Consider the following 24,329-nt stretch of genomic DNA (forward strand, 5'->3'; position numbering starts at 1 on the left):
TTCCAACAGCATGTAGGTAGCCAGTGATGTTGGAGTGAGAATCATAAGAAGACTTTCAGTTTGTAGGTGGGTCCGAATATCAGATATTTGCGTCAAGGAAGGGCAACAATACCATGTATATCCTATCAAATTGGGAAGCGAGAGGGCCGCATAATTGTTAACCAAGACTGAGGACTCATAACGCGTCGTGTAAAATGCGATTGACACTATATGCTGACGCTTGGCTTATGTGGCGTCGGAAATAAATCGTCGCGTCTATGGAGAGGATGTGTACATGCACTGTAATTCTTCGCAGCCGCCAAAGAAGCGGTCTTTCAGATTGACTGCCAAGCGCTAGTTATTTGCCCTGTCCGGCTGTTTTCGTTCATTCGATCTGCCACGGATGAAGGAACACCTATTGGGACTGACTATGTCACAAGCCATCTTCAATCCTACGGTTCTCTTCAGAGCGTAGAACTTCAGATATTAGCGTTGTAAGCTGCTCGACCGAAGGCTGCGTAAGTGGGCTATGGATGATCGGCCTCTCGTTATCGTCGAGAGTATGATTCTCTAGCCGTTTCACGATGTCTTTTATGTCGTCGCCGATCTTTTTCTGAATGTGCTCATCCCACCAGACTTTTTCACCTGTTCTCCGTCCTAGAAATGTCTTTGCCACGTTGTCAAACATTTGACAAACCCTTAGGACGTCGGGGAAGCATGTAACGATGAACGTAGCAAGGGCATGAACGGTGTTGCTGGAGGCTCCGTTTCTTGTCTCGCGGATTAGCTCTTCTCTGCGGTAACCTCGTGGGAACATACATCAATCTGTCTATTTTTATACCACACGTGACCAAGACTCCTGGGCCAAAGTAGTGGACTAATTCACACCATCTCTTTCCAGTCTTTCTGTCCTTCAGGAAAATTCGGCGGTACTGATCTTTGTTGTGCTGATCCATTCCCATCCAGCTGGAGATCGACTTCCCAAGGAGAGTATCAATTGCGCGAGTATCCTTGCGAACGCCTACTGAGCTGCGCGCGACTTGCTCATTCATTTCTCTGCCAGGTTCATCCTGGCCCGCGTGTTGTTCGTCCGATCTTTCAATGCCGGAGTCTTCCCGGCTCACTTCTTCCGCCTCCAGTTCTTTCTTGTGCTCCCAGAACAAGAGATAGAGACGGACTCTCGCCACTCGACGGAGCATCTTTTGGGTCTCTGGGTCTTTTACTAGGTTCGCGTCCTGTATGTCCCTTGACAGCTGATGGCAAGTGCTATTCCTCGCCTGGGAATGGCTTTGGGGCGGCCACAGCCCGTACTCGAACCATCCTCGAAGTTGCTTTTCTGCAAAATCTGCAAGATCGCTTCTCAGAATGTCACTGCTTCCTTTGACGACCTCAGCCATTTTATTCAAGAAACCGCTTGATCCATCCGGATTTTTGTAAGTATACATAAGCTGTAAGGCTTTATGATACTTCTTATCGAGTTTCTCTTTGGCCTTGGACAGTTCCGGGTCCATTGATTCATCGTCTATATCTTGTGCCGGCAAATATTCGGGGACCTCATCCGATCCACTGCGATTTCCTGTTAGACGAAATACTGGATGATGGGGGTCTGTTGTCGAAAGGTCGTGGTTGACTTGTGTTACAGACACCTCCGAAGTGCCGGTCGGTTCTCTCGGGTCCTGGCTCGTGTCGCGGAGCCACTGAGAAAAAACCTCTTGGTCTGATAACGGACGCGAATGGTAGGAACCAGGCGCTGGTAGTCCAACGTTCGGTGAATTTTCAAGCATAGCTGGGTCGGCGTGGAAGACCGCGAGATCACCACTTCCTTCAGTAAGTTCAAGCGCTACAACAAACATTAGAATATCTGAGGCCTAAAGCGTGATGTCTTCATACACCTCAATTGAGTGCACAAAATCCAGAGCATTCCGTCCTTGACTCGGTAAATAAGTAAATGGAGGTAGTTTACGTACACTGCTGACGAAAGAGCTTTCGGGAGCTTTGCATCCTGGAGTCCTGCTTTTGATAGCTTTGCAGTGACCTTAATAAATCTTCTAACTGCGTCTGAGTGAGAGTATTCATGCACTCCGCGCCAGCTATCAGGTGCTGTACGGCCTGTGGAATCACAGAAGTCCGTTTAGCTATAATGCCCGAACTTGAGCGACTGAGAACTTACTGTACTTGTCTGCTCATCAAGCGAAGGTGGAGACACAAGGCAATCAACCACTTTCGGAACCTGGAGATCTTCAGCTCTGCACAACAGTGAGAAATTTATGTTACAGACTGGAATGGTAATGACCAAGTATTGCTGCATCGCCTACCACATCGGTATTCTTGCCATTGGACACCGCGAGAGCCAATCCATGACGAACAGGTCGACTGTAGAATAAATAACCTTCAGTCTGGAGCGCCCTTTAGCCCGTGCTAGGGGACTGGTCTGTGGTATTTTCCACTGCCGTATCAAATTTGCGGCCTGTTTCTTTTCAGCGTTTCTTTTGTCAGGGTGTGGTCTTTGGTACAGTAGGTACAGTATAGTCAGCGACCTTACGTCCCACTTCTCGGAAAAATCTCGAAGACAGTTGAAGAGCAACTTTGTGCTCGGATGTCGACTTTGCCCACCATTCGCGGGGGTTGACCTGCGTCGCTGTGGCTTCTTCGTGCTGCAATGTGCTTTTTTTACGTTTCACTTCTCGATATCAGGGCCTTTCGGCGCTGCCAGCTCGTGAATCAACTGCTTTGCCACCATGTTTTGTTAACGATGCCGTCTCTTTCTTCGATAGCAAATAAAGTTTCGCGGTACGGTTAATAATATAGAACCATTGAATACTTCGCCATAACCAACACGTGTCTGGATGCTCGGTGTCCGCCACTTGGGAACAGTGACTATGACATAGGTGACCGCGGAGGGCGCAGTAATGGCGGGGTTCATATTTTTATATGTCCAATTTATGGTGACCTCACTCAGTCAAGAGAACAAGGAAAGCAGTAGTTTGGCCATAACGGGTCACCTGTCGCTTGCGGTCTTAGACCGTAGCGCCAGATAGGGCCCATCCGCGCTCACTAGGAGGGAGGCAGTGTCTCTGTATTGCGATGGTTCTATATACAGAGGGAAGGCGGGAGGGACAACAATCCCCGTGGACCAACGGGCCAGCAGCCCATCATCGTGACGCATACTGGTGGATAGCTTCTGGAATGGGCAATGTTCGCTGGCATAACGGGCCAAGGCTAGGCTGTTGTCTTTCGATACATTTAGTTTGCTGTTATATCCACTGCATCGGGATTTGTGCTTTAAGCTAGTTATCCACCCGATTCCCAGCGCTCCTCTATATATTAAGCAACTGTCAGCATTGCCATGTCTAGCACTAAAACGGGCATGTCAGGTACGCAAGCGGATTGATAAATCTTGGCTACTTCATAGTCACTTGAGATTTCCGACGGCCTACAATGAGTCTATCACAAGGATTATTTGAATGGCTTCAGCTTCGTAGATACAGTACATAGTCCGCGACATCTGTCAATGCAAGTCGAAGCTCCGATTACCAAGCTGGATAACTGCGACCTACGCTCCAGAAGACAGAGCTCACCGAGAAGTGAAATTTGTCCGGAACAGGGCTTCCCACTGCTTCTGCTAGTTGATATTTCGGAGTCTAGGAATTACAGTTCCGTGATGGCCTAGTTTCGACATTAGAGGGTTCCCACAGCTCGTTCCACCATTTGATCGCCGCAGTCTCTCGCTCGGAGATACGTCTTAAATCTTCTTCGAGCCTAGTTAGAATATCAGTTACACTTCTATAATCTGGGAGCTGTTGGGGGAGGGAGGGATCAGAATAATATAAGAATAAAAGATCATCAGTGGCTCTTTCTACGATCCCTTGCAACTCCTTGAGTAAGGCGTAACCTGTTCGATAGAAGCAGTTACGAGCCCGATGCCAACTTATTTCTCGTACCAGGTCAACCTCGGAAGTGTCCATGTGGAAAATCCTGCTATTGATGGGATCTAGTGGCACGTCAGATGTGCCTATATATGGACTCGGCTAGAGAACATAGATTATCACTCCACTTAAACCGGTAGGGCTAGTATCTTGAAGGCCCGAAGTCTATTTCGCGTAATAGGGGTCGGGTTGAAGAGAGCTTCCTGCGAGGTCTGGCCAGGGTGTCGAGAATTATTTCTCTATCTGGTGAGGCGAAGCCGATAAATAATGAAGATGGCAAACACAAAGATAGGTCTACATATTAATTACGGTAGTTGGTTCCTTGGGCTTAACGGAAGTTACTGCAACCACCAAAATCGATAGCAGCTCGCATGAAAGATTCAATGCTCATTCGGACCATTACGCTACTAGAGGTCATGGGTATCGGCTGAGGTAATATTTTAGCAAACTTGAAATTCCTTACAAAGCCAATTCTTGAAGACAAACGGACCTCAGATGGATGCTGGCAAAGCTAGACTATACGTGGGTATTCACATTGGCTTGCAAGAAGCAAACAACAATTGATGTGCTCTCAGCCACATTGGATGGACGATAGAAGCCTTCCATCAAGCCCAAACTTCGCAACCAGAGGAAATTCAAGTAGCCAAAACCAACCCGTCTATAACGTAACATAATGCTCGGGTTTCAGTACGGATCCGTGGTGGCCGTTCCAAACTCCACTATAGGACTAAAGAATATGTCTTGGGTGCGAAGGTCTCGACACCCTCATCCTTTTCCCCACTCACCGGCCGCGTCGCGGACGTCCTTTATGGACATAGCTTGAAATTTGCCGTAATGCTCCCAGTCTTAGTAGACCGAACTTGACGTGACTAACTGCCTCGTCACGCCACACTATCAAGAGAATCCAAGCATACGAACCAAGCCTATAATGAGCAAAAACACTTCGACGGGGAATTTTGCTAGCATCATGGAGGTGCATGTCTTACCCGGGCGAAGGAGTGATGTGTATGGAGAGCATCTCTACATAGGCGAATTCCGACATAAGATCCTCTGTGCGGTAAATAGTCGGATGGCTGGTTGAGATGCGGTGATCCTCTCATCTCTTCTCAAGCAGCGGTGACCAGGGTATGATCTCATCTCAAACCCACCTGGCAGATAGACAAAGCAATGGACAGTAATCTGGCTTTGCAGAGGAGAGGGAAAGGTTGAACACTTTGAGGCAGGTCGGCGGTTTCCCTTGCGCAATACCAAGGGGGAAAATAGTAGAACTGAGCCACAGAGCATAACCCAGCCCAGAAACGCCTCAACCTCTCCTATGTGGTACGTAGGCATATATCCGGATCGGTTTAACCTGTCGAGCTAGGGACACTAAACTCTCCTGCTCAACATCGACCCCGGCTGCACGGTCCTCATCTTGACAGGTAAACACCGAGTAGTATAGCTTGATTCTATTCCGAACCACCTCAGTAATTTTATTTTTCTATTAAGGACGGCTGTGAAAACGGATATTTCTACTATCAGCCAAACTAGATACAGACGCTTTTAGGAAGGCTATTTCAGGGTCCTGCAGCACGACTACCGAATCCCTATAGGTCATGTCTCACATGAACGGACCGACAATCCCTCACAGTGACAAGAATATTCTCTCCAGAGATGCTACAGCTGCTCTCTTCACCGAAATCAATAAGACACCGGACTTTCTCTTCGAAGCTCTTGAACTTTGTGACGCCACCGCATCATACATCAAGGCTAAAGTCAAGGTGCCTGCAGACATCCGGTTCCACGACAATTGGGGAATAATTGGAATTCTTTTCCATCAAATCATGTCCAAGATCAGCGGCGGTGAAAAGATCCTTAATACGAATACATACTATCTCGGCAACCAAAACTGCCTCAGGCCCGGGGTAGTACTCGTCCTCATGGCTCACCGTGTTGGAGAAAGCTTGCTGGAAGCTCAGGTTTCTTCTGCTGAGGGCTCTTTGATTGCTAGGACGTCGGCCATATACAGCAGCTCTTTTCCAAAAGGAGATGGACGAAGGTTCCTGGATGCGCCTATTAATTTTGAGACACAATAAGTCCCAGAAATGCCACGTCTCGGGACCTGAACCCTTCATGTCCTTAGTGGGTAGCCGTGGACTGAACGTATTTGATTGCACTATTGAAAGGCATGTAATTATACAGGTTGGAAAAGCCCGGCAGATAATAATTCAGGCGAATACGGTGCAATATTGTATGTTAAACAAAAGCATTAACACACGCCTCCTCTTTAGGACGTGTACGGTGTAGTCCCGTCTCAACTCACCCCTTGCGCGCAAAGAGTATTGCGAGACCACAAGAATGCCATAACCGCAAATAAAATCATGTAGAGCCGTGCATGCCTTAGCAAATTCTCATGGTCATCAAGGTAGAGCCCACTGTACAGCAGCACCTCGTAATTCTTCCGGCTGGTATGAATAAAACGGGAATGCCACTATAAGAAAGTCAGAATGTTGTAATTTAGCTCTTAGATCGAATGTCCTAGCAGGTTATAATTTATTATTTAGTAGGAGCAGTTTAAGTGGAAAAGGCAATATTGATGCCCCTTGATAATGTTATTGTGCTTATGGCTGTTATTCTCTAGCCCCGCGTTTCATGAGAAGTGGCCAGGAAAGTGAAGGGCGCAGGAGCAGCTTAAATACCGTAAATATCTCCTAGTTTCCATCACATTGCAGAAAACAAATTGAACAGACTGAACAACGGATAACATCAGATGGCGGACAAGTACCCACTTACAGCTGCCTATAAAAAACTGGTGGAGAAGGGCTTCATCGATGACAACAACCTTCCTCAATATGTAAGAAATGTCAGCAATAATCTGTCACAAGCGAAACTTCACGAGCTTGAAGATGTGCTCGGGAAAGAATTCAAAACGATTCATGAACTCAACAATTCGAAATTATTTGATATAGACGGTTTCCAGGGAAATAGAGAGGAGGCAAAAGATTTCCTACGGGATGTCGTAGCATTGGCAGAAAAGGGGGGAATTCAAGGCGCTGGTGATGCACTTGCAAGTCAGTCGTCTAAAAAATTTTATATGAAACTGCACGTACTGACAATCGTCAAGAGCTGAGCTCCATCAACATAACCGGCAGTGGCGAGGACGAGAGCGAGAATAATGGAGAAAACGGCAAAACTGACACCGAAAATGACCCAAAAAAAGACGACGAGAACGACGACAAGAACGACGACAAGAACGACGACAAGAACGACGACAAGAACGACGACAAGAACGACGACAAGAACGACGACAAGAACGACGACAAGAAAGACGACAAGAAAGACGACAAGAAGGACGACAAGAAAGACGACAAGAAAGACGACAAGAAAGACGACAAGAAGGACGACAAGAAAGACGACAAGAAAGACGATAAGAAAGACGACAAGAAGGACGACAAGAAGGACGACAAGAAGGACGACAAGAAAGACAACTCTACCGACGACTCAAGCGACGAGTACGGGTCTGAGTATATCCCTGGCTCAAGGGGTAGAGGAAGGTCTGCGACGCCCATGAGTGATGATGTTCGAGAACAGTTACAGTCCAACTTGAAGGAGTACTACGACAAAGCTATTGAGCCTTTGAGGGACTACATTTCCGGTGACAAGGAGGCCGGCAAAATACTTCGACTTATGAATGACAGTATCTGCTCTTCTGCAGCGCAACTTCTAAAGTGCAAACCAGCAGATACCACCAACTTCACTATTCCCTTCGACGAGTTGAAGAAAACGATCAGCCAAGAGGTGGTCACGGGACCAGAAGATTCTCAATCCGACGAATATGCCCAAAAGTTGGGGAAAGCTAAAATTAAGCTCTACTATCTTTGTCGGAGCCACAATATCCCGCAGAAGTGGTTAAGTGGACTTTTGATTGATCCAACGAACGACGGTGTTACTTATGAATATCGGAGTATCTACAACAAAGAAAACCGGAGTGCAACAGAATACTGGCCGTACAGAACACTGCAAGGCAATGGCTTCCTGGTACTTTTTGAAAAGAAAAAGCATGGTCGGAACGGGGACCAAAGCTCTTTTGGAGTTCAAGTCTTCGACGTCCAATCTAAAAAGTTCAGGGTCGAAATGAGAAAGTCGATTGGTAGCGAAATCTTGAACGAATGGCGTAAGCTTAAGAGTAAGTACACATTTTGGGCGGCAGATCGCAAACATAGCAAGGACAAAGACGGAGAGATAGAAGAGGTCTTCTTTTATACGATGACGCAAAAGCAGACTAGTGTTGCCCATTCGAGTCAGTCGGCTCACGCTGAGGTCTGCGTTAAATTCGCAAATTCTATCTGGCCCCGGATGATTCAGAAATGCGACGTCCAAAAACTTCTTCCCGCCGACGAGGAGCTTGATAAGATCCTGGAGGGGCTAGCGAAGAGAGACCATATGTTGCTCCCACGGGAATTTACTCCTAACAATGTTATAATACCCATGAGGCCAAAATGGGATGGCAGGCAGGAAGTCCTTCTGCAAAAGGCTCTCAATTGGCGTAACACAGCGCCAATTGATCCCTCTGTGTCAACCTACTCGAGAGATTCGGTTCCTCCAGACTTTGAAACGCCCAGACAGACGCGGGAATCCACCTTTCCCCCAAATTATGACGATGGATTGAATCAGTTGCGGAATGAATTCGACAAGAAATTCTCGAATCTCAATTCTCGCATGGACCATCTAGAAGAACATGTGGTGACCACGGACTATCTTGATAACATATTCAATCAGTTTTCCCGAAAGATTAGTGAAAAGCTAGAGAGGTTTCAGCCGCGGTCTTGAGCATGCAACAACGCAAGCAAGAAAGTGGCATGGTATCAGTGAAAAATCGGAAAGCTACCTTCTCCGGCCCGCAGCTCCAAGAAAGTGGGTCATCATTATATCACTGAAAGAAAGCTGAATCCAAAGAAATGTAGTCTCGTTGGAGTCCTGCGATCTTTATCTTGCTTTGATTAATCCTCCTTTTGGGCCAATTCTGCGCATGTCAGCAATGAGTATTTGTTTAAAGCACATTGCTAATTCATGCTTTGTAAATCTGAAATTCTATCCGAATCTTGTTGCTCTTTTTTTTTGCGTTACCAGACTAGTTCTAGTTTCTGATAGGTATATTCGAGCGAATTCACTTCGTCCTATGAGCGAACTGAATGTGCCTCCTTGTCAGCAGTGTAAGACAAGTAGGCCGGTCCGCTGTTGGATTCAACTCCACTAGCACTATTTGAGTACTCTGTAACCAGATCTGACCCCTGAACTTTCATTCGCCGTTCAGGTTGCGGCTTTGGTATCTAGAGATCTGGACGCAACTTGGTGAGCGCAAAGAGTCATTTATTCTTTCTCTGCGTCATCAGTTTTTAACTGACTATTTTCCCTTTCAAGATTAACGAGCAACAAAATACAAAAATTAGTTGGTCAATACGATTGCACGGACAGCGGTTGAGTAGATCGTCCACTATTCCATTTGGACGGCGACTTTTGTAGAAGCTGGTGGGGAGCCTCAGTGAATCCGTCGTTGGTCAGGCCGCAGCAGCTGGGGGGCGCTGCGATTCTGGCTCTGATACGATGGCCATATCCGCCAGAAGCTTTTTCGCAAATCGCAATCATAACTACTCCGTGTATAGACGGCCGTTTAAATCTCAACTCCAAAGCTTAAGGTAGGATCTATGAAACTCCTATGGATACAACACCCTGCGTTTGCAATAATGGTTGCAGACTTGAAATAAACCCGGAGATTAAGAGACTATATACTTCAAAGGATCTCCACTGTATCCTTAACATGGCATGGATACGTTCAAAAGCCCGTCTCTGAAATCATGAAAGGATATTGTTCTGGTATGGCTGATTCGGACCACCAGCATCTACGCCGGTTTCTATGGATTTTCCGGGCTCATACTGAGGAAGCTTCCATACTTGCCAGTCACCAGAAGGATTGCTAAATTCGAGCAGAGCCTCCCTGGAATCCAAAAGAACTTTAGCTGAGCCACAGATATTAGCCGTCACAGTATCTGGTCCATCTGTTAAATAACATGTCAGCGCTGTATATATTAAAGGGGAACGGGCAACTAACAGCTTTGACAAAGGCCGCTTTCAAAATTTCCTACTAGGTCACTCTGGGCCCCTTAGAATATTAGGATATTTTCTTTGCTTTGTAGCAAAGTTGATTTAGTTAATTCACTTGTTGGTGAGTGATTTTAGTCTTTGATTATTTACGGAGTCCCTTTATTTGAGGACTATCGGTTAGAGATGGACGGTATTGTCGAGGATTGGTCGACTGCATTTCCAGTCGATCCTTTCGATTATTCGAGTGTACTGGAGAAGGCGTTCGGCAGGAACGGTTTGGGTGTTCCTATCCAGCGAGTGTTAGTTGCTGGGGCGTGTGGCCATCCTGAAGATGAGGATGGCGAGAAGCGGTTTGATTATACGTTCGTTGGATCGTAGATCCGGATGGCAAATATGACTTGGGAGTTGGCGGTCGGTACCTTGTTGGGCTGCGACAGATGTCGTCTGATAGTCCTCGTCTTCGTGAGTACACGTGGGGGACTAAGACTTAGCGTCTGTGTCATACGTACTATGACGGATATAAATACAGAGTATACTCCTCCCTGGTTCTGGGAGTTTTTTCTTTTAGAATAATTTTCGTGTTCCTGTTGACAGTTCAGGGACTGTCCCTGTGTTAAGTTCCTGTGTCCGTGATGGGTTTTTGGAAGCCGTCTCATGGCCGTCCTGTGGCGGTTCCGGATGATATTCTACAGGCTGCTCGCCGTGGTGGGTTCAAGGTGTCTTGGACATCGGACGAAGGTCACGTCAGTCATTTTTATCGAATAAAGATCTCGACCGTCGGTGGCCGTGTTGTCTTGGACAAGAAGAGTTTTGATTTTGAATCGTTGTTTGATTCAGCTAGGAAGGAGTTGAAGGGTCGTTGTAGGTGTATATGTCCCTTTGCGGTAGTGTTTACTGACCATTTTTGAAGAGTTCGTTGCTGTGTGCTGTGCTGAGTTTGTCTCAGAAGATATTGCTTTATTCGACGGATGTTAGTTCGGTCGATGGTCAATCACTTCTGTGGGAAGTGTTTCTTTCTATATTTCTCCTTGGCTATGGAACGTGTGCGGCGTCCAGGCGCGATAGTTAGTATACAGTGTATGTTTCTCTGTCGATTACTATGTGGTCGAGTATGTCTTTATTGACTTGTTGGTTTCGTGACTGTTTGTGTGAAGGCTATGTTTGGCAAAGTTTGTTCGTGATGAACTTCTTGTTCGTTGTTTGTGAGAGACTTTTTTTAAAAAAAATTTGGTCTAGTGTTTTGTTTTTGTCTATGTGAGCTGATTGTATTTGATAGATTTTTTGTCTATGAGTCGGAGTTCATTTCTTTATTGGTGAAGCAGTTGGTTGAGTGATCGTGTGCAGAGCTGATAGATGGTTGGTAGTATCAAATATATATATATATATTTACGACTTACGGTTTTGCCTTCATCAATGTGTTGATGAGAAAATTCGGGGGGCCCCGGGCCCTGCCCGGGGGGCCCGAAGCCCGATGTTTAGAGATAGAGGATTGAGATGGAGAGTTTACTTGGTGAGTTTGACAGACATACGCAAGGTGATGGTCAATTACTTGATAATTGAGAGTTTATTGTTAACAGTTGTTCGAACAGAGTGTGTTCGTTTATATATGAAGCCAGCGGGGGAGTATGACTTTACGGTAAGTAAAGTTTTTCTTCATTGATTGGCCTCAACTTTTTGGATCCACCGGATATTATAACAGCAGTATTAGCGCTGACGTTTGCACAGCGCCGATCTTAGCCGAGTAGGGCAGTCTCTTGTATCGAGACTGTATTACCGCTGGTTACACGGCGGTGAGAGACTCACCGCCTCCCAAGAAGGAGATTCTGCATGAGACTGTGAGACTGAGATTATTACCAGAAAAGGAGATTCTTGGCATTGCGGGGCAATGCACGTGATAAGCTAATTGTTAGCATCTTTATCATACATAGCATGACAGATATAAATATACAGTATAGTTCCTGGGGGCGAGGTGCGCTCCCCTCAAATGATTTGATTGTTTTTTGAGTTCTCTAACCTCCAGTTAGAAACAAACTCAATTAACAAGTAAATGAACATCACGTTGCGTATGTAAATCAAACTCACCAAGTAAACTCTCAATCATACTCACTCTTTCTATAATCGTAGGGCTTCGCCCCCCCAGGCAGAGCCCGGGGCCTCACCGAAAAGAAATAATCTTCAACTAGATTAAGAAAGAAACTCCACAATAAGAATAAACAACATACCAAAGGTAAAAATATATATCTCACGTTCACACCAACACCACACTCACATTCTAAATAAACAACCAACATGCTTCAACAACTCTCTCACACAACCAAAGAAAGTAAACACACCTTTTCCTCACTCGAATATTCACTTCACTAATAAACACTCCAACTCCGTAACTAACGTAGGGCTTCGCCCCCCCAGGCACAGCCTGGGGCCCCCCAAAAAAGAATCCAACAATAACCAACAACTGTACGTTTTAAAAACAAAAAACAAAACATCCAACACGTTGCATAATCAGCATGAACACTTCCAACCTTCAAAAATAAAAAATACTCACCGCAACATACAAGTTGCGAACCAACCAAAGTAACACTTCAACCACTCCGAATATCGTATCCACAACAAAAACGATAACCTGCAAACATCAGTATCAACTTCCAAAATAAACATAAACAGGACGTACCAGTCCAACCCTCAAGACCATTCATTGCCTCCGCATACCGCGTGAATACACGCTCTCTTTCCACCTCCAGCTGTTTGCCAACCAAAACACCAGACTCCAATGCTTTCACATAAGCAGTAACCAAATCAAACGCCGACATATAATGCTCCTCCCACCGATAAACCTCTTCCCGAGACATCGACGCTCTAGCTCCCTTAAAGACAGCCACACCAGCGCGAAAATTCTCGCGCAACTTCTTCAAGTAAGAAGAATCACTATACCTGTACCAGCATTGCTCAGCACAGTCCCTGTCTAGCAACTGACGGTTAACAAAAGCCCGTGATAACACGAATAGACAAACATACCATGAACATGTTGTAACACCAACGCATTACAACTAAACTGCATTTTTTTTCTGGATGGGCTTACGTTTTGCCCCGTGGTTTGGCGGATATGACGTATCAGTGGGCTCGTCAGGGAGTTCAGAAGGAGGAGTTTGATTCTGTTGACTTTGACTACATTGATGTTCCTAAGTTGTTGGATTCATAGATATATATTTTTAGCGTCGGGTACAGAGTTACGTTGGTTTCACGTATTCGATTCAGAAAATTCGGGGGGCCCCAGGCTCTGCCTGGGGGTAGGGCAATTAGATTTTAATTGTTTTCTTTCTAGTTGGTCTATAGAACGACCCAAGGTGGTGTTCAACTACGTGATAGTTGAGGGTGTATGATGATGACATAATTCAACATTTTGGATCCACTTGGATATTATAACATTGCCCCAAAAAGCTGAGACTTGAGACTCAGCCGTACGTACCGCAGAAGTATCATATCGAGCCAAGCTTACTCCAGAAAAACAAGGTGTTAAACGTGCCAACATTTCCCGCTACTGCAAGTGCTTTCAAGACGAGGGTGCTTAAGCGAGGCACAGTATGAGCAGGATCCGGGAGCGCTCTATGGGCGCAAGATCGTCTTCTGGTCTGACTTAGCACTGAGACCAACGAACAAACTTGCTCTTTCAGCTACAGCCTTGCGCATGTTGATGTAACTGAGAAAAACATAGAGTGGCTCAACAATGTGAGCGACATTACTTGTGCTGTGCCGGTGAACAATTGTGCACGCGTGTCAACCATAGGAACTTCATCCATTTTCTTCTGCAACTGGGTGGGTACAAGGTCCACAGTCACAACGGAAATTTTGTTGACGCGATTGATGCAGCAAAACTCTCAGACAATCCAAATAAAATGTAGGGATCTTGTTGCTCCTGCGAAACAGATATCCAGCACGTGCCGCTTGTCTGACTACTACGATTACGGATACATTGACCAGACCCTGGAAGACGGTTCCACTTACGAGTATGCCTTAGCAATTGGTGGAGAGACACACCTTTCGGTGCCTAAAATGTCGCATCTGGTTTGTTCGACCGTATTAGGTCAGAAGGGTCAGTAGATCTCATGTAAATCTAGAATCTGTCGAAGCGAAACAGGTTCAAGCGCGAGGGGTACTCAAACCAATGTGCTTTAACCAAACGATCCCTTGTTGAGCACGTTACTTGTTCCCCATCAGGTTTGAACATGTTGAGTAAATCCAATATTCGCAATCTACTCAAAACTAGAGAGGATTAAGAATAACGAGGCGCCTTGTCTTGATACAAATATATAAGTCTCTTCTTCCAGTCCTATGACTGATGTCGCTTTAATTCTTCTTTGCCCCTGAATCAGTATCCTCGCAGAGTCCTTGGGAGTTGGCGCTTTGGTCTCATTGTTTGTCGCTCTCGACAGCCGCGACTTTCTCTATTTGTGTATCTGTTTGGCCGTTTGCACAGCTACCGCTGCCTCTGAAAGCCGGTAGAACTCAGATTCCATAGAAAAAAAAAAGGCTACACTAGGTTGCAAAAATGGCGCAAACGTTTATACTCTTCCGTTTCTTTCAGAAGCCCTAATCAAGTCTACGCTAAACTACTTTAAGAATATTCTTCCGGGCATTGTTACCACGTTTTGTATTGAAATGTAATAGTCGATAGACTGACTCAGCGCCGCTTTCGTCACTCGTATCCTCTCGTACAAGGACATTTCTTGCCACGTGGGCATTTTCGTCCCAAATACAAAGATCCTCCAGGAGGATCACGTCGATCAGAGTCAGAGCAAAGATGGCTCCCGATCTCGCTGCCTCTGAACTAGGGTTCATCCACGATATGATCTTGAGTAATAGACTAATTTCTTCCGATTGCTAAAGCTGCTGGCTGCCATCCGAGCACTATCACTAGGCATATCAACAACATGGGCTTATTCGGGAGTCTGAAAGCCCCTCACATGAGGCGTGGTCGCGTCACCTCACACCTGAAATGATCAAAGCTCTTCTTGACTACCTAATAGAAACGCCCTGCTCGTATCTTGATTAATCGGCCATCTTCTTGTATGATGAATATGGGTCGAAGTTCCGCCATGCAACATCAGCCGTGCTCCGAAACGTGAAGGCTGGTCGAAAAAGGCAGCGAAACAGAAAGTCAAAGAGCGCAACGCAGATTTACGAGACGCATATGCTCACTATATCTCGGATTTCTCATCATATCAGCTTATATTTGTCGATGAGTCTGGATGTGATAAGAGGATAGGCTTCAGACGAACGGGTTGGGCCCCTTAGGGACAGCTCCTCAAGTTGGCTAAGTTCCACCGTGACCGACGCTATCAAATCCTTCCGGCTTCTACGCAGGATGGGATCACCTTGACCCGTGTTTTTCAAGGCTCTACCCATGCCTCTGTTGTTGAGGATTTTATCGAGGAACTGCTTCAGCATTGGGGGAAATGGCCAGCGCCAAAGTCTGTGCTGGTAATGGACAATGCTTCCTTCCACCACTCGGATAACATAGATCAGATGTGCGCGCAGGCAGGAGTTAAGCTGGTATATCTACCTCCATATTCACCAGACCTCAATCCTATTGAGGAGCTATTCTCCGAGCTAAAGGCCTTTATTAAACGGCGTTGGCAATCTTATGAAGACAATCCTGGCCCCAGATTCGTTGAGCCGTCTGCTCTTACATTTACTTCGTCCAAATCACGAAGGATATCCTCTACATAACTTCCAGCTCCGCTGAGCTTGATCATCAAACTCTCGCCAGAATGGGGGGCCTTCATAGATTGTACTCCATGCACACAGGTAGCCTTCTCTGAAGCTTGTGTTACTACTGCACTCGGCGCAAAATAGGAGCGATGGTTTGTCGATCACGTGACAGTATGAATTACTCATGCTAGATTCTTGGCGGTGGGGCCAACGAACAATTCACGTATGTTTATTGGCCAAACGGATTTCGAGACTCACATGACCAAAAACGATGGCAACGAAAAGACAGAAAGCAAAGCGTCGTGACAGAAATCCAAGCCGTGACCCCAGCCTATTCTCAATGCTCACAGTTTTGCCAAGATGGACAGCTTACTCCTCTTTCACCGACATCTCATCAATCATCATCTGGTCGTAATCTTTCTTCCAGTCTTCATAAGTGCGATACAAGTACTTCTGGGCGGCTGAGTGGTTTCGATAGTATGTCTCGTGATTGATCTCGCAGACACCATCCTCCTTTCCCTTGTGGTCGACGCAGAAAGGGCGATTACATAAAACACATAGCTGGATTGGGAGTGTATCTTTCAGGTGTGGCTTCCTCAACCTCATTTTGTCATGGACGTGACATGACCCAAAATCGACGATATGGCTCTGGTGGTTTATTAGGCTCAAAACGAGAAACAAATCTAGTTTGATTTAGAGAATTACCATTATATAATTTCTGTGGAGACTGTGTTTGTCTTAGGATAGTGAGCCCTCAAGGATCGAGAATTGATATTCAAGTGGGGAGAGCGGGGCAGGTTTGAGCAAGTGATCATCAGCCAGAACGGAAAATCTATTTTCCCCGTCATCTGAAGCCCCTTGCTCCGAATCTTGGTACAGTAGTAGCTTACGGGAGCGGCAGACTAGATCTCGGACTAACTAAACCAAGTTGGCTGACAAAAGGCGGGGGAAAAGTGGGTTTATAACGAATTTCAAGGTTCTATTTATCGCGCTGAGAACTAACTCATTTGTGGAGGTATTCATAGATCTAAGCAATAGCCATGGCTTTAGGCAAGGATGAGCCTGCACAGAACGGTGGGGAATGCTGTAAAATGAGACTAAATCAAAACCAAATATCGGCGCGTATATTGGAATTGTCACGATATAGGTGTCTTCTTCGCCCATTTAGCGACTGCGCGTCAGGCGAGGTTGGATCTGACACGGCTTCTTCTTCGAAAAATACTCATCGCGAAGCTAAAAACGCAAGGCGTACTCAATGCTTCTTTATCAACCTCTTTCGTATTACTTTCTCAGCTACCTGAGATCCTTAAGGGAGCAGCTTTTTTCTCGGTAACTTTAGCTGCTCCAGTGGTTGGAGCGCCACTCTTGGCACAAAAATACCGCGAAGTACAGTCTCGGGTCCTTGCGGACTGTCTTGTTGACAATGATATTGTGGATCGAATGAATTGTATCGGTGTATTGCAACAGCGCTTCCCTTCTCTCCAGGATCTAACACCACCGTTGGAATGGGAAACATATGAGAGGTCATACGAGTGGATTAGGAGAATGCGGATGAAGCGTTGGTTTAGTTTTCTATTCAATTTGCCAAATACTAGTGGGCTTTAACGCGTGATTGGGACTAAGATTCATAATAATTACCACCATTCATTCAAATCGTTGTACTACGTCGGTTACTGTTTCGTCGCATTAGAAAACAATATAAGCCCGCAGAACACTATTATTTGATTTACATGATAACCTGTATATTTGAGCTCAAGTTACTGAAGCTGTTGATTATAATCACGTCCAAAGAGACTGAGAGAGGCTTTTCGACGACCTGTCTGTTGTGGCCGAGAAGGTTTTAGAATTCACGTGCTTAGAACCTACTCTTGGGTTCCAGTGGAGAAGCCATGAATCTGATCTTTAGCATTGTTGACCCTGACAGGTCTTTAATTTTGCGTCACTTCAAATAATCGCTGTATACCCGGTGCGAAAGCTACGCTGAAGAAGACAGACCTCTTTCATTTCTAGAAGGGCCTATTCGGGCTGTCGGCGTCTTGATCGGATACTGCTTGCGCTGTCGCTCTCATCCTTCCGTAGACTGCTGTAAGACCTCCGTCTGCCTCAAGATTCATTCGCTGAGAGTTCTGACCCTCGTGCAACAGTAGACTTTCAGCCCCCCCCACGCTCTTCAACCATGGCATATAGGATATAAATCCCCTTCTCAAGGAGTCTCAGCCGCTGTCGTAACACGGACGGAGCTTCACGAACAAGCTCCAATATATCATCCGACCCTGCACCTCGGCATCTGTCGAACAATCCAACCAACTCGCTCCGGCCGATGACATCACATGCGAGAACCGAGCACAAGCGTTCCTGACTAATACGGGCCTCTAACAGAGCTATAACTTGATCAAGGATAAAGCTGCTGTAGGGTAGAGCCATGATCGAACAAGGTGGCTGCTCCTCACCATTGTATTGTCCGCGGGCCCCGCCTAAATAGGCAGGCATTGCGTTTATTAGACCCACAGTCTTCTCGAGATGGGTGATATACTTCTGTAGGAAGTCCCGAAGTTTATCCCATAGAGCAGGCCAGAGTGGGTGGGCTATGAGCTCAGGCAATTCCAGGTTGTTTTGAAGGTGTGCAGACAGGTCAGTGGCTTGTCGACGGATGTCTCTCAGGTCTCCATCATCAAACTGAAGGCGTATAGTCTGTAGAATTTCCTCCGCCTGGTCACTCGGACAGACTGGCGATCTTGCTGGCTCATCAAATTTTAGAAGTAGTAAAGACTCCTCAAGCCCCGTTGTACTAAGAATGGACGAGGTATGGTAGAAGGCGCTCTGTCGATTCCCGAGATCAAGGAGCTGTGAAAGCACTTTCTGGAATTCGGGGTTCTTAGAGAAATACTTCCGCCACAGCAATGTGGCTTTTGCGACCTGAAGTGCCCCGTGCTGGTAGGATGTGGTCGGCAGATAATTGACAAGAGTAAATATATCGTCCCTCCAGACACGAGAAACCGTCGGCTGAGTTCGAAAGCGGACAGAACGGATTTTTTCAAGGCCAAGAATTATCAGCAGCGAGGAGCGAAAGGAGTTCACGGCGGCCTTGACCGATAGGTGCTCATTCCTCGTGGAGGTATTTGCGGCCATTTTTGATATTTCAATGGCCCACTCCGGCGGTTCTTGAGGGTGTCGCAGCTCCAAAAAGGCGGCAGCAAAGTGATAAGCGAGGAGAGCACGCAAGACAGGCTGACACTGGTTATACCACACCGCAGTTGCGGGGTGGAACGAATGGTAATTAATGATCTCTTTCCCATTCAGCCGCGCCCTGGAACGCATGGGGAGCGAACCAACTCCCCTGGATCGGAATTGGGAAAGATTTTCATTCTGGCATTCACCTTTCCAACAGCATACGAGCACGCGTGGTTGTTTGATTGTCAAGATCTGCTCAACGGTGTTAAAGCAGTCAGTGTCAGCTGGAAGAGCCTGCGTATGTGAGGGCTTGAGCAAAAATGCATCAAGGACAGAAGTAGTATGAATACTCCGCGCTCCCTTGCTAGAAAACCTGATGAGCTCATCAATGGCTTGCAAGGTGGAACAGCGTCGAACGAAATCCTCAAAGTCATCGGTATAATCGTGGTTAGGCCCAGGTCGTTCTAGAAGAATTACTAAGTCCGCAGGGCCAGCAGCGAGGCAACACGCCTTCTCGACCTCTTCTTGGGGTACCTGGGAGCGGATTCCGAGAGCACGGATGGCGTCGAAAACCTGTTGATCTTTGGAATCGGCCAAACTCACGGGGGGCGGGACAGGCAAGTCTCGCAGACAAGATGGAAGGCCAATCCCAAGACAGGGATTCAGCGGAGGTGAATCCATTTGTGTTTGCCGAGAGCGTGGAATAACCTACTGAGCTTCCAGTTGCAAAGACGGTGCTATAAAGATACTGTCTGTATGAAGGATCGCTTGGTATTCCTATTGATGATTGATTGATTGATTGATTGACTATTTAACGTCGCTCGGCGAGTCACGCTGGCACGTGACCCACGGCCTCCCAAGGGGCAACTGGACGTGCTACCTAAGCAAGACGCCTAAAATAACAAAGTTGAGCACGATGTGCTGAAAGAAGTGGGAGGGCCCCACGTACTACCCTGACCTGGGTCCCTATGGGCAGGGTGCCAGGCCCAGTTTTTCCAACAATGAAATTCTTCCCAACAAAACCATATATGTATCCCAGGTCCCTAATCCTGCGGTGTTGCAGTTCCCTAAAGGTGCTGTAGCACCTGTTAGGTATACAAGATCTTGCATGTAGAGGAAAAACAACCCAAAACCCGTAGGAAAAGGGGGAAAAGACCTCCACAAATGTGGTGATATGCTTTGACAGAGAGGGAGTGAAAACCCTCTCTAAAGGAGATCTTGGCACATCAATATCTGCCTATTTATAGCTGTCCAGTCAATATCAGTTTTTTCAAAACGCTTTGTAAGATCACGCTGCGAGCGATCGTTTACAGAAACAACAACCGTAGTATCATCAAATCTGACACGCCGGTCACGGGTTATTTTCTGACGTAGCAGACGTTCAGCCTCCTGTTTAATCTTCTCCCAATACAAACAGGGCGTCGAATCTAAGTCTTGTTCCGTGTCTTTTACCAAAACTCGATGGTTCAAAGTCACTTGTCTACCGGGGCGTGATTGGGAAACCGACGGAGAACGATCGCCAAAATAGCTATACTCAGAAGGCGTACGTCCGCGGCCGAAATTACCCGGAGTAGGAGGGCAGGAAGGGGTGCGTTCCCAAGTACCAGCTTGAGGGACTAGATAGTTGTTGACAGGCGGGGTCACACCCTCGAGGCATAGGATGCCGCCGAGGAGCCTAATACGAGAATCATCTCATGTTAGCCTTCACCTGACGGATTTATCTCAGGACTGGGAAACTGTTGCTGACAAGCTAAAGATAATAATAAACAGGGTCATTTGCGTTGCTCCGCTGAAACTCGTGCGTAACCCGCAATAGGCATCTTGTTGACGGTGGCGAGCTAGGAACAGGAAAGTGGTGGCGCTTGCTATTCGACAGCCGAAGAGTGCCATGCAGGGGTTTGAGTAGTTTGCAAGGAAGCTTCCAAGTTTAGACGGTTTATTGGTACGGGGCGATACAGATAACCCATACAGCATAATTTTGTGCGCTGTACCACAAAAACCAAAATATTACACGGGTCATAGCTAATCCGATGCTTTACCCGATCAAGCTTAGCTTTAGGGCTCAGATATAAAGGAAGAGTATAAACATTTGCGCCATTTTTGCAACCAGGTGTATTCATCAATGCGTGCAGCGTCCTTGATAACGCCTCAGGGTACACACAAATACGCATAGGAATACTGAATGATGGACAGACAGAGACTTACACATGGTCAATAACACTCACGGAGGGTTGTGTAGCTTACTTGGGCAGAGTTTCCACTCCTTGTAGGGATGGCAGGCTTCTACGTTGAGGAAATTATCTGACAACGAATCAGGTCTGGCGGAATCGTCGTCTACCAATTGCAACGAATTCCATTTATCATTTGGCCGCTCTTCGTCATCGACAATAAGTCTGCAATCGGTTAATAGCGCCGAGCCTGTGCCAGCAACGATTGAGTCGCGCACAGTCGATACAGTGCCCAGCATGACAATCGCCAGTGAGGAGACGGAGTCCACTCCGGCTCAACAAGCTACCGAGGAACAACGGACCCCACCGGTCTCGCATACATCACACAGCCAGAAAGCGACTCAAAGCTCAAAAACATCCTCTGATACAGCGATACCGTCGAGGTAGATAGCCATCCTCATGTCTTAAAACCCACTTACACAAGTTTGAAATCAGTACTTCGCCTAAGTCTGCGCCTTGTTCGGAAAGTCAAACAGCAGATACTCCTACTTCATCCACGCCGTCAGCTACCTCGACTGCGCCTTATTGTGTTATAAAGTAAGTCCATTGTACTGCCATGCCTCTTTATGCAGTTAGCCATCAAGATGGTGTCATTTCTTTGCAGCCGCTTGCACCAGCCCACTTCTGGTTGAAGTCTACTTTACCTCTCGGACGACTGAAACACACATATGTGAGCGTGTCCTCTAGTGGGCCAGGTTCCGATGACTTCATAAAGATGTTTTGCATTCAGCCCAGTAGGGCGCATGCGACTTTGAGTAACGCACCAACTAAGATTTTCTGTCAGGACGACCTAGGCCGAGGCATCTGTTACTGCATTGGTCAAACGACGGTTCCTTATACGCCATCCAGTTGTCAGGTATTTTGGACCTAGCGATTATAACAACCGGTATTCCTCCCATCGAAGCGACTGAAGAAGCATACTCCCGTGAATTTGATTGTAGTGGTACTGATACAGTACCCGCGACAAGCGTGCTTTTGCGGAATATGCTACATCTCATGGGGTACCGCCAAGACCCCTGTCGTGGCGCACGTTCTTTGGTGCTGGCAATGCTGGCAATCGGATAGAATCGACAACGTCAACGTCACTTATGTAAAGCAAGCTGGATTACTCAGGAGAATACTCTCGTGATAGTGGTGAACGTTGATCTTGTAAGGTCGCATTGACTTACTCTTCCCGGCCACACCACAACTGCGGTAGGCATATCTGATCGCAGCATACTGTACATTAATCCCTTGTCGGTCTCTCTAATTTCTCAGTCGACCAATTGGCCACCTGTCCCCCACAACATTATCTTCTCGGGCAAAGGACGAAGAAGAAGAAAAAGCAGTACGAAGGTGAACTCTGTGTAGTTAGGTACTGTAGATATGCTGTCGCAGGGCTGCTAACAGTTCGCGGAATTGAATTGATTGTCACCACAACTTACCCAAACATCCCTGAGCTCGTAGTCGTCCACTGAATCGACACGTTACGACGCCAGTGAGATCTGGACAGAACCCGGCGGCATCAAAGGCGAAACAAATCCGGGGAAAATGGACTTGAACTTTCGTCTAGTATGATTATTTGCTTGACAAGATTGTACACAGTTGGACCGTCAGGGAGAAGATAGGCAATTGTTAGCCTTATTCAAGTGAGCTAAATGGAAGAGATTCAGGTAGGTATGGAGGCGCATCGGCTGTCATGGTCGATGAGAGATCAGAAAGTCGACGGTGCGGGCCCTGCCGTGCAGTCTCTTTCCATTACACGATTGAGAAGGCACGGACTTCCTAGGGGGCCTTGGCTAAAATCAGCTTTTTCTGAGGGCTACTCTTTATTACAGGAAACCTGTCACAGGTGCGAAATGTTGGGGCAACTGTTCACCTTTTTTGCACCAATATAGGCCGGTCCAGTTTTACTCTCTATTTTCGGCGGGGGTGCACAAGGTCAGTTCGCAAGCCTTTAGCTTGAAATGGATTAGTACTCCTGCAACAGCCCTGAGAACTGCCGTAGATAAGATTTCTATTGCCACCTAGAAGACAATATGTTGATCTTTGCTCTATGTGGATGACGTGTATGCGTAGGGTCTGTTCTCTGTAACGCATTCGGCGCTCAATAGATAGTTGACCCTTGCCTTCGGCCCGACAATAACAGCAAAACAACAGTGAACAACTTTGGTGGTCGTCTCTCGACTTCGAGATTAAGCAACAGAAGGGCTGAATAAGGCATGTGTAGCTTGAATTTATGGATGTCTCTCGCATGCAGAACAGACTCAGGCCAATTTATTCGTGGCTACTGCTGGCCATTTGCAAAGGCATATTCGTCCAAGCTCAAATAACTGACAATTTTAAATTGCGCACGGGATCGCCAATCTACGCCAGATAAGTCGCGAATCATTTGCGTGCTATGTTCGGAACATGTCTCTTTTAGAAGAACTTACTAGAACAATATGGAAAACAAGAGTCGGGGCAGATGCATTTGTTGTCGTGGCTGGTTATAGAATTCCTGTGCACACCTTCGTTTTGGAGAGCAAAAGCGCGCATCTCGAGTATCATCTTCAACATAGCTTCAAGTCGACAGGATTAATTGAATATCACATTAGCCATTGGCCTGCCAACATTGTTTGGAAGACTCTGGAGCTCATCTATCTCGGTGACTATTCAGATTGCCCTTCTCCTTTGGCAGAGAGCTCAGGTGGGATAGCAGACCCTATTCACATCCTTCGCTCTAATAATGCAGGCTACTGCACAGGACTAACACTCTACACAGATAACATCCATGAATTCGTGCTTCACTGTTCCATCTACATGCTGGCGAGGTATTGGAACCTTCCCGAACGTTGTAAGGAAACTTCGTTGAGAAAATTCAAACAAGCGGTGGAAAACGATTGGGAGCCTTACGCTTTCCTTGACGCCGTCAACATAATCTTTAGTCATCTACCATCGGCAACGCTAGTTCCCCTTCACTATGATTATCGGAACCAAGACTGTGCAAGCTCTGCTTCGATGATTGAGGACGGCATTGTCCAGTTCGTCTCACAGCAGATTGAAAATCGACGAGGAGCGTTCGTTGGGGAGAGGTCTGTTGCTCTCTTTCAATGCCTTACTGCATCACCTCTGCTTCTCTCCCTGGTCTTAGGCCGATGGCTAGCGGAGGGCGGTGTACGAAGTTAGGTTTAATTTAATGAACATTACAGTACCCCGTCTTCAACTTCAATGAATTTAATGACCCGATATACTGTTCCTGCGCTACTGGAAAGAA

At 46.6% G+C, this 24,329-nt stretch overlaps 4 protein-coding genes across 4 annotated transcripts; 2 read left to right on the forward strand and 2 right to left on the reverse strand.

Annotated features, from left to right (window-relative positions):
• Window positions 1-412: 412 nt before the first annotated feature.
• On the reverse strand, window positions 413-1,832 carry Asppvi_003800 (uncharacterized protein; the record flags this gene model as incomplete). The annotated part of the gene is made up of 2 exons (XM_043299757.1): window positions 413-783; window positions 821-1,832. 2 exons carry the CDS (start codon window positions 1,830-1,832, stop codon window positions 413-415), a joined length of 1,383 nt encoding a protein of 460 aa, XP_043155692.1.
• A 3,668-nt stretch (window positions 1,833-5,500) lies between these two features.
• Asppvi_003801 (uncharacterized protein) lies at window positions 5,501-5,980 on the forward strand (the record flags this gene model as incomplete). The annotated part of the gene is made up of 1 exon (XM_043299758.1): window positions 5,501-5,980. One exon carries the CDS (start codon window positions 5,501-5,503, stop codon window positions 5,978-5,980), a length of 480 nt encoding a protein of 159 aa, XP_043155693.1.
• Window positions 5,981-6,654: 674 nt separating this feature from the next.
• Window positions 6,655-8,714, forward strand: Asppvi_003802 (uncharacterized protein; the record flags this gene model as incomplete). Its single annotated transcript, XM_043299759.1, has 2 exons — window positions 6,655-6,955; window positions 7,009-8,714. 2 exons carry the CDS (start codon window positions 6,655-6,657, stop codon window positions 8,712-8,714), a joined length of 2,007 nt encoding a protein of 668 aa, XP_043155694.1.
• A 9,132-nt stretch (window positions 8,715-17,846) lies between these two features.
• Asppvi_003803 (uncharacterized protein) lies at window positions 17,847-19,547 on the reverse strand (the record flags this gene model as incomplete). Its single annotated transcript, XM_043299760.1, has 1 exon — window positions 17,847-19,547. One exon carries the CDS (start codon window positions 19,545-19,547, stop codon window positions 17,847-17,849), a length of 1,701 nt encoding a protein of 566 aa, XP_043155695.1.
• Between the last annotated feature and the right edge of the window lie 4,782 nt (window positions 19,548-24,329).

This window comes from Aspergillus pseudoviridinutans (genome assembly GCF_018340605.1).
Source record: "Aspergillus pseudoviridinutans IFM 55266 DNA, scaffold_3, whole genome shotgun sequence".
NCBI lineage: Eukaryota > Fungi > Ascomycota > Eurotiomycetes > Eurotiales > Aspergillaceae > Aspergillus > Aspergillus pseudoviridinutans.